Raw genomic sequence first — 13,102 nt, 5'->3', positions numbered from 1 at the left:
GTTCCAGACTTTCCCACATCTTCCTGTCTTCTCAGCCCCCTAAGGCTCTAGGGAGTTTCAAACTTTCCAACATTTTCCTGTCTTCTTCTGAGCCATCCAAACTGTTCCAGCCTCTGCCTATTACCCAGTTCCAAAGTCGCTTCCACATTTTTGGGTATCTTTATAGCAGTGCCCCACTCTCTACAGTACCAATTTACTGTATTAGTCCATTCTTATACCGCTAATAGAGATATACTCAAGACTGGGTAATTTATAAAGGAAAGAAGTTTAATTGACTCACAGTTACACAGGGATGGGGAGGCCTCCTTACAGTAATAGCAGAAAGGGAAGCAAACACGTCCTTCTTCACATGACAGCAGGAAGGAGAAGAATGAGAGCGAAGGGTCGGGGGAAACCCCTTATAAAACCATCAGATCTCACGAGAACTCACTATCACGAGAACAGCATGAGGGTCACTGCCCCCATGATTCAGTCACCTCTCCAGGTCCCTCCCATGACATGCGGAGATTATGGGAATGATAGTTCAAGGTGAGATCTGGGTGGGGTCACAGCCAAAACATATCAATGAGATTGCTGCCAGCTCACACTCTGATGTTTCCCCTCCCCATGTCCAAGCATGCTCTAAAATACTGCAGCCTGGACTATGCCTGAGAGAAGGAGGTTCCTTGAGTTCTAACCTTTGGCCTAGAGGCTGAAAGGCGCACCTCTTACGCACTTAATGTTCCTTTTTTCCTACGAGAAGTAAACTTGCTGATAAAGTGAACAGAGCTGAAGTCGCTGAACAGAGGAGGCTGGGGAAGCACTCTGTCCCTTCACGCCAGGGAACTGAGATGGAGGTTGTCTCATGGGGGCCTTTATTGCCCACCCAGCTGGCATGATGCTTCTTGAGAAGCAGCCCTGTTGTGAGCAGAGAGGGAAGTGTGGCTTGTGATGACCGGAGTTTTCCCTGCACCCCAGCTGCAAAGCACATGGGCTGGGGAAAATGTCCGCCTGGCTGCCAGCCCCAACTTTGCATTCAGCTGTGAGACACTGGACATTTGCTTTTCTCCTCCTGAGTCTCAGTTTCCTTATCTACAATCTGTGGGTCATGATAGCGTCTGCTTCATAGAGTTGTAAAGGGGATTCGGTGAAATAATGCATATGGTCCCGTCATTGGTCCACTAGTTTCGATGACTCTGTTGTCACCATCGAGACACTAGAGGTTGTGTATGGGTTTTGAGCTGCACTTGTTAAAGAACAATCTGTTTGAGAGGGAACCAACTGATTGCTTTTTATTTTATAGTTTAAAAAATATTAGACACCTTGTAATGAAAGCATTTTAATAAAATAGATCATTGTCGTTTCTTTGAATCCAGAGACATAGAGTTTTCAATTAATCACAAACTAAGCCACCTAGCTCTTGTCTTTCAACATGTGGGGAACAGGCGAGGTTGCCCTAAGGCTTAATTCCAGTCCCATAGGTTTGTGGCCACTTGAGGAGGCCATGGCCGTGCATACAGGCATATGCTTGTTGAGCATAGGGGGTTGATGTTCTCTCCTGTTGAGGTCCCTAATCAGGGATGACTTCCTCCTACCATTTGCTCAGTAGAAATCACAAACAAAACACAAAGACCCTACCTCTGATTTCTAAGTATTTCTGATTTAGGAGCAGCAAAGAAAGAATTAAAATGAAAGAAAGCAAAAGGGACTAATTTGGTCCATAGACTGAAACTGAAATGAAACACATCGGTACATCCATTAATTTGGCCTTGAATTTGCCAAAGTTTAATGAGGAAAAATAAACACCTATACTCTTGCTTATAGAGGTGACTGCTTGGAGCAAAGTCCAGCACTCCTCTGCAATGCATTGCTGGTGATACAGCTGCGGTGGGTAGCATGCTTGAACAGTTTTGCTGGTTTAAAAGTTACAGTCTCTAATCTTTGTACTTTTCTAATTCCATGACTTGAAGCAGTCTTCCTATAATGCATTTCACATATATCACAAAATTATTACTATGGAAGGTAATGACAGGTCTTGGAGAAATTATGAACAAAAGTATTATGGGGAGTGAGGGGTTAACACTTAAAGCAGATGTAGTGTCCATTTTTGATCTCATGAAAATATACATAAAATTAGCTTAGGATGTATTTTAAAATGCTGGATTCTTTTTCTGTTGTAATCAATGGATTTCCCTCCTTCTTCTCCCTTGCCACCGTGGCCGCCTCCTCTTCCTTCTCCTCCTCCCCCCTCCTCCTCCTACTCCTCCTCCCCTCCTCTTCCGCCTCCTCCTTCCCTCTCCTCCTCCCCCTCCTTCCCCCCTCCTCCTCCCCCTCCTTCCCCCTCCTCCTCCACCGCCTCCGCCTCCTCCTCCACCGCCTCCGCCTCCTCCTCCTTTCCAGACTGCGCAGACCGTTCTGGTGGTGGTCGTGGTGTTTGGAATCTCCTGGCTGCCGCACCACATCATCCATCTCTGGGCTGAGTTTGGAGTTTTCCCGCTGACCCCGGCTTCCTTCCTCTTCAGAATCACCGCCCACTGCCTGGCGTACAGCAATTCCTCCGTGAATCCTATCATATACGCGTTTCTCTCTGAAAATTTCAGGAAGGCCTATAAGCAAGTGTTCAAGTGTCGCATTCGCAAAGATTCACATCTGAGTGATAATAAAGAAAATAAAAGTCGAATAGACACCCCACCATCAACCAATTGTACTCATGTGTGATAAAAGATAGAGTATCCTTATGGTTGAGTTTCCATGTAAGTGGACCAGGCACAGAAACAAACAGAATATGCTAGTGAGCAATGCTGCACCTTGTTATCTTAACAACAATTCTAGTCATTTTAATTAAATCCCACCTGTGTTAAAAAGTACTTTGATCCATTTAGGAAATTCCTAGGTCTAGTGAGAATTATTTTTCAGTTTTATTTTAGTTCTAAATTACGTTTCAGAAACAAAAGACAATGCTGCATAGTTTTGTTCCTCTTCAGAAATGAAAGCTGAGTAGAATTCCGCAGATAATGTTCAGCTCTTCATAGATTGAGAACTGGCCTGTCAATATGGTCAGGAATATTTGCAGTCTCCATTTTAAAGCAAATTTATTTAGAAAAAAAATTTGAGCTTTAAGTCTTTAAGAGAAGTAATATTGTGAACTCTGTATTTTAAAATATGATCATGGACATACAGTGATGAATTTTTGGCCATTTGCATAGACACATCTATGAAGTGGAAAGAAGGCTTTCTGAAGTCTGTTTGCACAGATGGTGTTTGCTTCCAATTGTAGCTAGTGTACAGAGCTTTGGAAGCCTGTCGTTATACCTCAGGAGTCAATTCAGGGTTGTGGTGATGACCTGGGTTACAGTAGTAGGCACTGTTGATTCAAATTTATCCTGTGAAATTAGGCTTTATAGAGTTAACAAAACAGAGTCAGCGACTACTGTCTCAATAGTGGAAGATGCAAGTAAGTTTTTGAGAATAAAACTGAGTTTTGAAATTTTATGTAAGTACTTGACGAAAGTTTTCATTTTGCCTTGAATGGAACCTACTAAAAAGAGAGATGAAAAAAAAAAAAAAAAAAACCAGTGAGGTTGATGTAGATAATAATTTCTATGGGACCAAAGACTAGACAGAATTCAGTAAGTCATATGAAGTAATGGTCATGCCTATCGATAAAGCATATTTCATGTTTGATTTAGATGACATTCAAAAAAACCATGGGACTGAATATACCTAGGGGTATCCTATCTTGTACAAATGCATGCGTTTTCATTACATTTGTAATCATGTTTAATGCACATTTCCACCAAATATTATTTCCTCTAAAAATGTTAACTTGGGGTTAAAACTATCACCACTTGAATTTCAAATGTCGTTTTCATAACAATTTTATATTGATGTGTGTTTACAATGAGAAAATGGCATGAAAATATTAAATTATCTTGTATCGGAAAAGTACTTTTCAGACTGTAAGACTTTGATACGTTTTAGGAGGAAGCAAAAGCAAGAATTTTTGTTTGTTTGTTTGTTTGCTAAAAAGGATTTGGCTAGGCACAGTGGCTCATGCCTGCAATTCCAGCACTTTGGGAGGTCCAGCTGGGTGGAGTGCTTGAACTCAGGAGTTTGAGACCAGCGTGGGCAACATGGCAAAACTCGGTCTCAACTAAAAATATGAAAATTAGCTGGGTGTGGTGGCGCATGTCTGTAGTTTCAGCTACTCTGGAGGTGATGTGGGGGATCACCTGAGCCCGGGAGGTCCAGGATACAGTCAGCCAAGACTGCACCACTGCACTCCAGCGTGGACGACACAACAAGACTCTGTCTAAAAAAAAAAAAAAAAATTATGTGTAGTGTACGTCTGTGCCAAATCAGCATGCCACATGAAACATCAAATTTTAGGTAAAAATGCAAACTTCACGTAAGCCTTTGGCATGCTAACTTTTTAACTTTTTTAGCTGGTTCACTTACTTTCACTAATCATATTTCAGTGACCAGTGTTTGTATTTGCGATGTTATTAATAACTCTCTGGATAAAAGGAAAGAAAAATGTTAGAAAGATTTCGAAGTGATATATTTTTATGTTTATTGACCAGAGAAAGAAATTGTGTTTATGTGTAAGTGAGAGTCGTAAAGAATAAGTCCTTTGCATCGAATGTTTTTGCACCTTATTCAAATATATAGGAGCAGAAAAATTTTACCCTGACAATGATACCTCAATGTGATTTGTGGAACTTGAAGCTGTTGTTGCAAACTCCAGAACAACTTCTTTGGGTGTGAATTCACAAAACTGTGCAAAGAAGTGCGCTCTGGTTGCATTTAGATTTGCATGAATGGAAGTGATTTCTTGCACCATGGCTATTTCTTTGTTTTCTCCTTCTGATCTGTAAGCACATAAATGGAAGTATTTTTAAAAATGCTGTAGCCATTGTTGCTATTTTCTAGAGGTATGCTGAAAACGTGCTGTGCCTTTTGTCCTTCCCAGATGCTACTGGCGTGTGGGAAGCTTGAGGCACCCCCTGCTTTGCTAAATGTAAATGCTAATTGTTGCGTTTTACAGTTAGATAGGATATACTTCCTGCATGTTGTCATTCTAATCAATTCCTCTTACTCAGAGTTTCGGCTGAGTCTACTTCTAAAACAAATTTTGATAGGGATATGACATCTGCAAAGATCTAAACGTGTACAAAGTTTTCTGAATAAAGAGTTCCAGAAGAACTCGTAAACAGTATGAAATTATCCAGAGAAGTATAGGAGTGTATTGCATTTGCCAAGCATCTGCTTCCTAGCTAGACTTTTCCCTAACATATAATGACCAATTCTGAAGCACCTTCTTTTCCATCGCTAAATAAAGACAGCTTCCCAAGGACACACTTTTTCTCCCAGCATCAGATTGAGGGAGAAATATTGTGTGTGCCTTTGAAGTCAGGCTGCTTGAAACCCACATTTTCAGTTTACTTCAAAGAAAATTGATGCTTTCTACATAGATTTGGTTGTCTCAGTGCCCCAAGGCAGCTGTTATTTTCCTAGGCTTTTTGCTTTCAGGTAAGGAGACAGGCTCTGGGATATTTTGTGGCTGAAATGCTTGCTGTTTCACATGCATAAGCAACAATTTCAGTGTCCTGCTGATGAATACAGTGATGTGGATGGAAACACTTTCTTGTCCTATATCCTGGAGACAGGAAACAGATTCTCTGTGTTGTGTGCTCTTCCGACCAGGTATGTGCTCAGCAATAGGGGGGACTGAGGCCATTTTCTGAATACTTTAGGTAAATTAGTTTTGCTTTTAACTAAATTGTTTTATTTTACACATTGGGAGTAAAACTATTTCTGAATACTTTAGGTAAATTACTTTTGCTTTTAACTAAATTGTTTTATTTTACACATTGGGAGTAAAACCATTTCCTGCACCATCCCAATCTCTTGTGCTTTTATCTTTTTTATCCTAACTCACTTCTATCCAGATTTCCTCTCGATAATATTTACCACAGATAAATTCCTCCTTCGGCCCAGATATAACAAATCAGAGTGGGGAGGAGAGATGCTTGCGGAAGTGCATGAGTCATGCAAGGCTCAGAACTTCTTGTGGCTCAGCTAAAAATCATACTGCATTTCTGCATTCTCACAGATGCTTTGAGGCAGTGCAGCAATCGTAATATGTTAACTGAGACCCAAGATCTCAGCAGGAGAGGACAGCTTACCTGCGCACCCCTTTCCTTTGCAATCATGGCCATGGATATCTGTAAACACTAAACTGCTCATGCTGAAGCAGCATTAGATTGAGGAAAATAACCTATTGTGCAGCTTCTTCATGTTCTTGCTTTAAATGATTTATCAAATACATGTATGTAAACTACATAGACACTAACTGGGGAAATGCATCAAATGTGGCTACGTCCTCTGGAAAGTTACTGTCTGTAATTTGTAAATTTAATCTATACTGTTGCACATATTTTCCATGTCTTAAATTTGTAAGTGGGTTTCTATTAACGGTAATCATGTTCTTCTTGGCCATTAAAAATGTTGCATGTAAGGCTATTTCTCAAGTAGATGTTAATGACTTGTTTAATTGTTGACTTACTTATTTTAACAGCTATATGTAGTAAGAACAAGTAGGTGGTTTAAAATTCAGATAGTTACATGTTGGCCTGGAAAGAAAAACATTATGAAATGGTAATTATGTGTGATTTTATTTAACCATATTTTAATATTTTCTCTTTTAGAAGTGGAAAAGTTGAGCCTGAGGAAGAATTTTAAATGCTTAAGACATCTTTAATGGGGGCTGTATCTGCATAAGGCAGAGGTGTCTAAGGAGAGTGTATTGTGTATTGTAATGCATTAGCAGGATGTTTTGTTCATCAGCTTGTGAAAGTGCTGTGGATAATAGATGGTGGTTTCTTTTCGTAGTGTAGCAGGTTCACTCACATTCACGTTTTTTACTTTAGCTGCCATCCTGGGGTTCTGATGGCAGCATGTCTGTTTGACCCTCACACATCTTGGCAGGTCCTGGCTTTTGCTTCTTTGTGGTGCCTGGTGCTACTCACAGTGCTGACTCACTGCAGATGCTCCCCATCCCTCCCCATAGGCCCTGTTCCCGCATTGGGTGATTCTTGGGTTTTGTTCTAGGTGCAGAAATAGTGGGAGAGGCCATAATCGTGAATGATGAATAAGAGGGGAAGGTGGGGCTGGGTGTGTGGTTTACGCCTGTAATCCCAGCACTTTGGGAGACCGAGGCAAGTGGATCACCTGAGGTCGGGAGTTCAAGACCAGCCTGACCAACATGGAGAAATCCCGTCTCTACTAAAAATACAAAAATTAGCCGGGTGTGGTGGCTCACACCTGTGATCCCAGCTACTCAGGAGGCTGAGGCAGGAGAATTGCTTGAACCTGGGAGGCGGAGGTTGCAATGAGCCTACATTGCGCCATTGCACTCCAGCCTGGGCAACAAGAGTGAAACTCTTGTCTCGAAAAAATAAAAATTAAAAAAAAAAAAAAAAAAGGAAAAAAGAAGGGAAAGCGGCCAGTGAGGGTCTTATCTTTGTATTCATTGGAAATAACCTCCGCTGAATTTTCTCTCTGCATCTTTTCAATATTGGCTTCATTTGCCATATTCAGGCAATTGCTTGAAGAGCTGAACTGTTAGCTCAAGATTTTGTTGGCACTGTTGGATAGAAAGCCTCTCCCTTTCTGCTGGAGACCAGATTTCTCAAGCCACGTTGTGTAGCTCTGAATTCTCTGCAATTAGGGAAGGCACAGTGAAGAAAAGATCCCTTGCTGGTGGAATAGACTGGAACTGAGCTCCACTGTTTAAATTCTTGACTCTCAGGTAGTGGAGATCAATATGGTAACCCGGGAACTGGGATGAATTTTGGGGCCTGCTGTGGGTTTTCTCTGGGACACCATATACCACAGTACTGTATTTCAAAATGTTGGATATTGATTATGAACACTGGAACTATTTATGTGTCATTATTCTAGAGAGCATTGTGATCTATGAAGCTCTTTTTGCTGGCTAAGTGAGCTTGTTTTTGGGCAATCTGGCTAACATGTCACATCATGGGGAAAATGCAGATGGTGCTGTGGCTGGTGCTAATGAAGAATGACCTGGGCCCAACGTAGAACTTTTCCAGTATGGGGAGCCCCAAAGCAGGCAGACGTCCAAAAGCTGAGTGAAGGGCAGATCACCGGGTGCCACCCAGGCCCTGCAGGCAAAGCTCTCAGGGCCCCATTTATGTTTGTGTGGCCTGCACTGTGTAAGTGGCATTCCCCTAGGACTTCTACAATGGGGTACGTGTAAGGCCTTCAGTATATAATGGACTTAGTCAAGTATCTAAGGGTTCACTGCCTTGTTGGAGGAATCACAGAGCATCATTTCTGATTGGTTCTTAGAGCCTGCATCTTGTAGCGCTGGGGCTTCTGGAGACCTCTGGGGACTGTTGACTATGCCGGGGGGGTGGAGAAATGAAGCTGATGGCAGAAGCAGGATCCCAGCTCCTCCTCTCCTTCTCAGCCAGGCGATTCTTACCTCCATTGGCCTTTGGATGTCTCTGTAATAATTTGTTGAGAATCATTAGAGAAGAACTAATCCAAAAAATCTATCATCCTTTATTTGTGTTGTGTTGACTTTCTGATTATGCCTTCATTCACTCTTTTTATTATTCATACTGTTTTTATTCTTCCCTACTCTTTTCTTAAAGTTGGTCATATTTCTACACGTGGGATCTTCCAATTTCTGTGAATGTTGGGGGGTTCACAAAGTGGCTTGGCCCCAGACCTCTATATCCTTGTTATTTTGTTTGGACTTAGGACTTTTTTTTCCTGGCTATCCTGTCAATACTTTTCCGTCTAACAGAAACTCAAGCTTCGTGAGCAAGTAATTTTTATAACAGATCATGTGAGCAGTTCCTCCATAGCATTGGTTGTAGCACAGGTCAGTTGGCTTGTGGCCTCCTGAGGGCCTTGCGTGGGGTTCTGGACCCAGCGGGGGCCGCGTCTCTGAGAACTCATTCCCTGTGGGTGTCTGGGGTGCATCGTTACTTCTGAGATGCTATGACTCAGCAGATGAGATTTGTCCGTCTGCCCAGTGAGAGGAATTCCGAAGCTGGGACTTGACTCCTGCTGCAGGAAGCTCTCCGGGCCTGGGCATGCTGAGTGGAGTTGTGACAGGTGTGCCTCCCTCGGACTTACTCTGGCCGGGAACTACATCTGCTCCTGTAAGGAGATTTGCGCAGGTGAACAGAGTTTCCGTCATTCCTGGTCTAGAGTTCGTGTGTGAAGGTCAAATATGGGTGGGGACTTGGCAGCACACAGCTCTGAGTGAAAGACATGACCAGCATGATAGACAGGTGTCTTGCTATGTGACTTGCCATTGTGGTCACTGGTTATACAAAGTCTCCATTGAGAAAGAGCAAAGATCCAAGAAAACAGAAGAGTGGGGGTGGAAGTGAGACTAAGTGTGTTGTTCTTCAGTGGAAATCTGCCCATTTTGTTGGAAAGAAAGGAAACAGGGTACACAAATGCTGTTTGGGAACATTGTGTCAGGGTCACCTAGCTTTGACGATGAAAGTGTTTTTTAAAAACGGAAAGCATGTCATTTTCCTTCTAGAGAGAATTTGCTGGTATGTCAATGTGGCTTCAGAAATAGGTCTCAGTGTTCTGGCTCAGGGCGAGGTTACAGAAGAGGCTTCGGTAGTGTCCTCAGGCCCACGTGCCCTGTGTTCTTCACAGCCTCATGGGCCCCAGAGGAACTTTTACATGGTAGACACTGAGTGAATACACAGATTCCTAGATTTGAGATATTTTCAAAATAGGGCTAGCATGTATAAAAAATCAAACTTAATCATTCCATTGAAATAAAATTGGATTATAATTTAGAAATATTTACAAGCCAGAAATGGATGTGTAAATGTTAGTTTTCATATTTTGGTTTTCTAAGAGTCACATTTTATTGCCATATAGCACATAGAGGTTCAAAATTTGGCAATGAGGTATAGAAATCCAAAGTTTTGTTGGGTACGATTGAACAAATCTTTTAATCTCTTCAGTTCTATCTGCCTGAGGAGAGTAGTTGTGGATCCTTCTAGAAAGGATAAAATGATCATTAGGATACTGAGGGTTTGGTCTGAATTCTGTTTTTTCATTGCTACTGGAAGTACTGTCTTTGGTATCCTCATGCATACAAGAAGGATTTGGAAAAGGTCAGTGAGTTGGGAACTGGCTGCACATTTGAATGAGCTGGGCAGTTGGAAGTACCTGTGATGCTCTGGCCTTACCTTAGATCAGAGAGTCTCATATTTTAGCAGGCATCAGAATCACCTGCAGAGCTTGTGGAATACAGATTGTTGGCCACATCTCCAGAATTTCTCATTCAGTAGTTTTGGGATGGGGCCCAAGGATTTGCAGCTGGTCCAGAGACCACCTTGTGAGATCTACTACCTGATTTAATTGGTTTGAAGGTGAAGGTGGAGTCCAGGCTTTTTAAAATAAATAGTATCTGCATTTTCAGAGCAGATAACCAATCAAATTGAGCAGACGGTCTTTTAAAGTCTAAACTTCTATGGTTCTATGAAAAAAATTGTTTACATGGAATTTAAATCATTCAGAATTTGTATTGCTTACATTGATCAGATCCATAAAATATGTTTAACTGTTACATTACCCTAGCTACAGAAATTCATAAGTTTTCAAAAGCATGAAGGAGTTTGGTAACTTGAAAGACTTTCAGAGATTGTTATAACTTTCCCCTCAAAAGAATAAAATAAAATAGCTTGGTGGAAAAGAGCACCTATGCATTCACTTTGTTTCTCTCAAACATTAAGGGTTAAAATAGGACTCAAAATTGTTAGATGTGAAGTTTTGAACCCAGTGTTTTTACTCAGTGTTTAAATATTTGTGTGTCTTTCTATGTGACTGCTAATTTTTAACTACATCATTATCTCTAAGAGATAAATAAACTTTCCCTGTACTTAAAGGTTTTAAATTATCTCCTGATAACATAAGTAGTATGAGTAAGGAAAAAAATCTACGTGTACTGTATTTTAAAATTTTAATAATGTGTGATATGGTTTGGCCCCACCTAAATCTCACCTTGAATTGTAATAACCCTCACGTGTTAAGGACTGGCAGGTGGAGATAATTGAATTATGGAGACGGTTTCTCTCATCTGTTTTTGTGCTAGTGAGTTCTCACGAGATCTGATGGTTTTATAAGCATCTAGCATTTCCCCTGCTGGTGCATTCTCTCTTTGCCTGCTGCCATCCATGTAAGATGTGACTTGCTCCTCCTTACTCTCTGCTATGATTGCGAGGCTTCCCCCACCACGTGTAACCGTAAGTCAATTAAACCACTTTCTTTACTAAATTGCCCAGTCTCGGGTATGTCTTTATCAGCAATGTGAAAACGGACTAATACAATGTGATTGTTTAAATGCTGATATGAAAGCAGTACTGAACGTGGATCTTCTTTTACCAGATGCTGTTATAATTATTCTCTAGAGAGCTGGCCATACAATTTATCTCATTATTTATAGATCTAGCATGAATGCCAGCAAGCTGACAAAGCCAAAAGCCAAAAACTAAGAGTTTGTATTAGTTCAGTTAATGCCAAATCTAGTCATCCTCCATCATTCTACCTCTGTGTTCTGCATGAAATATAATTGGCCTTTGTAACTGGAACCAGTTTTCTTCAATTGAAAATAAAATTTGTTCCTTAAAATGCTCTAGTTTAAAAGTGTGCTTTTTTTCCCCAAACAAAATGGAAATAATTTTCTGTTTCCATAAAGTTCTTGAAGACACTGTATTCTTTAGTTGCTGCATATTTGAGAATATTAATTTGTTGCTTTTATACCTGAAAAACAATGTCAGATAAAACTATTTTATTGCAGTTTATTTTTATTAAGATATCTCTAGACCCAGCTCGGAATTTTGAATGTTACTAGAAAAAAGTCAGAAGGCAAATTGATGCCCCCATTTTAGGTAACTAGCTTTTTTTCCGCTTGGATGAGCACTTGCCTTTTAAAATTACTGATGCCTGATACCTTCACCAGAATGTCTTTTCATCACTCTCTAATACCTGAATATTCTTCATAAATTGAATTATAGTTTCATAAATTGAATTATAGTTCCATAAACGTGAAAGGGACATTCAGCCTGGTAAAGTGACCATTTAGCCTGGCAATTCCCAATCTTTTTTCATGTAAGGATTCTTTTGTAAATATGAAATTGTTCCCAGACTTTCATATGACAATAATGTACTTTTAATATATGTCAATAGAGAAAATACAAAATGATGGAAAACTACAGACCTCGATCTCTCATGAATATAAACACAAAATCTTCAACAAAATGTTGATACATCATATCCAGAAAGGTTTAAAAGGAACTATATACCATGACCAAGAGGGGTTTATACCAGGAATGCAAGGCTGGATCAACAGTGAAAAATCAATCTATGTAATTTGCCGTATTAGCAGGCTACTAATGGAAAATTGGACTATCATGATTGACACAGAAGCAGCATTTGACAAAATCCAGCACCCATTCATGATTAAAAACATTCTCAGTAACCTAGGAGTAGAGGAAAATGTCCTCAATTTAATAAATAGCATCTACAATAAAACTCTAGAGCTAACATCATGTTTTAATAGTGAAAGATGGAATGCTTTTCCCTTAGATAAGGAAAAAGGCAAGGACACCTGTTCTTTTTAACAAGGTATGGAAGTTGTAGTCACAGCAATAAGGCAAGAAAAAAAAGGAAAAGGCATATAGAGCAGAAAAGAGGGATTAAGTTGTCTTTATTTATAGCTGACATGATTATCTATATAGAAAATCCCCCCGGCTGGGCATGATGGCTCAAGCCTGTAATCCCAGCACTTTGGGAGGCTGAGGCCGGCGGATCATGAGGTCAGGAGTTCAAGACCAGCCTGAGCAACATGGTGAAACCCCGTCTCTACTAAAAATAGAAAAATTAGATGAGTGTGGTGATGGGCGCCTGTAATCCCAGTTAGGAGGCTGAGGCAGGAGAATCACTTGAACCCAGGAGACGGAGGTGGCAGTGAGCCTAAAATAAAGGACTTGGCCACAGAATATTACATCTGGGTCCTGAGATTGTTCCAGTCTAATATCTCCTCTCTCTAGTG

At 40.7% G+C, this 13,102-nt stretch overlaps 1 protein-coding gene across 3 annotated transcripts in view; it reads left to right on the top strand.

Moving 5' to 3' along the window:
* Positions 1-13,102, top strand: part of GALR1 (galanin receptor 1) — an 80,174-nt gene that overhangs the window by 63,740 nt on the left and 3,332 nt on the right. The window contains exon 4 of one of the 3 annotated variants that reach the window (XR_012089278.1): positions 2,380-2,420. The exons of 1 other annotated variant lie outside the window; for it this stretch is intronic. Coding sequence is in view for 1 of the 2 variants with exons in the window: in XM_008013742.3 (XP_008011933.1) it covers positions 2,380-2,697 (318 nt within the window). In the remaining variant the exon portion in view is untranslated. Of the gene's footprint in view, positions 1-2,379; positions 11,634-13,102 lie in introns of those variants that run through there. One more of the 3 variants, XM_008013742.3, reaches the window with a different exon arrangement.

Source organism: Chlorocebus sabaeus, chromosome 18 (assembly GCF_047675955.1).
Source record: "Chlorocebus sabaeus isolate Y175 chromosome 18, mChlSab1.0.hap1, whole genome shotgun sequence".
Classification (NCBI taxonomy): Eukaryota; Metazoa; Chordata; class Mammalia; order Primates; family Cercopithecidae; genus Chlorocebus; species Chlorocebus sabaeus.
This window is presented reverse-complemented; position numbering and strand designations above follow the sequence as displayed.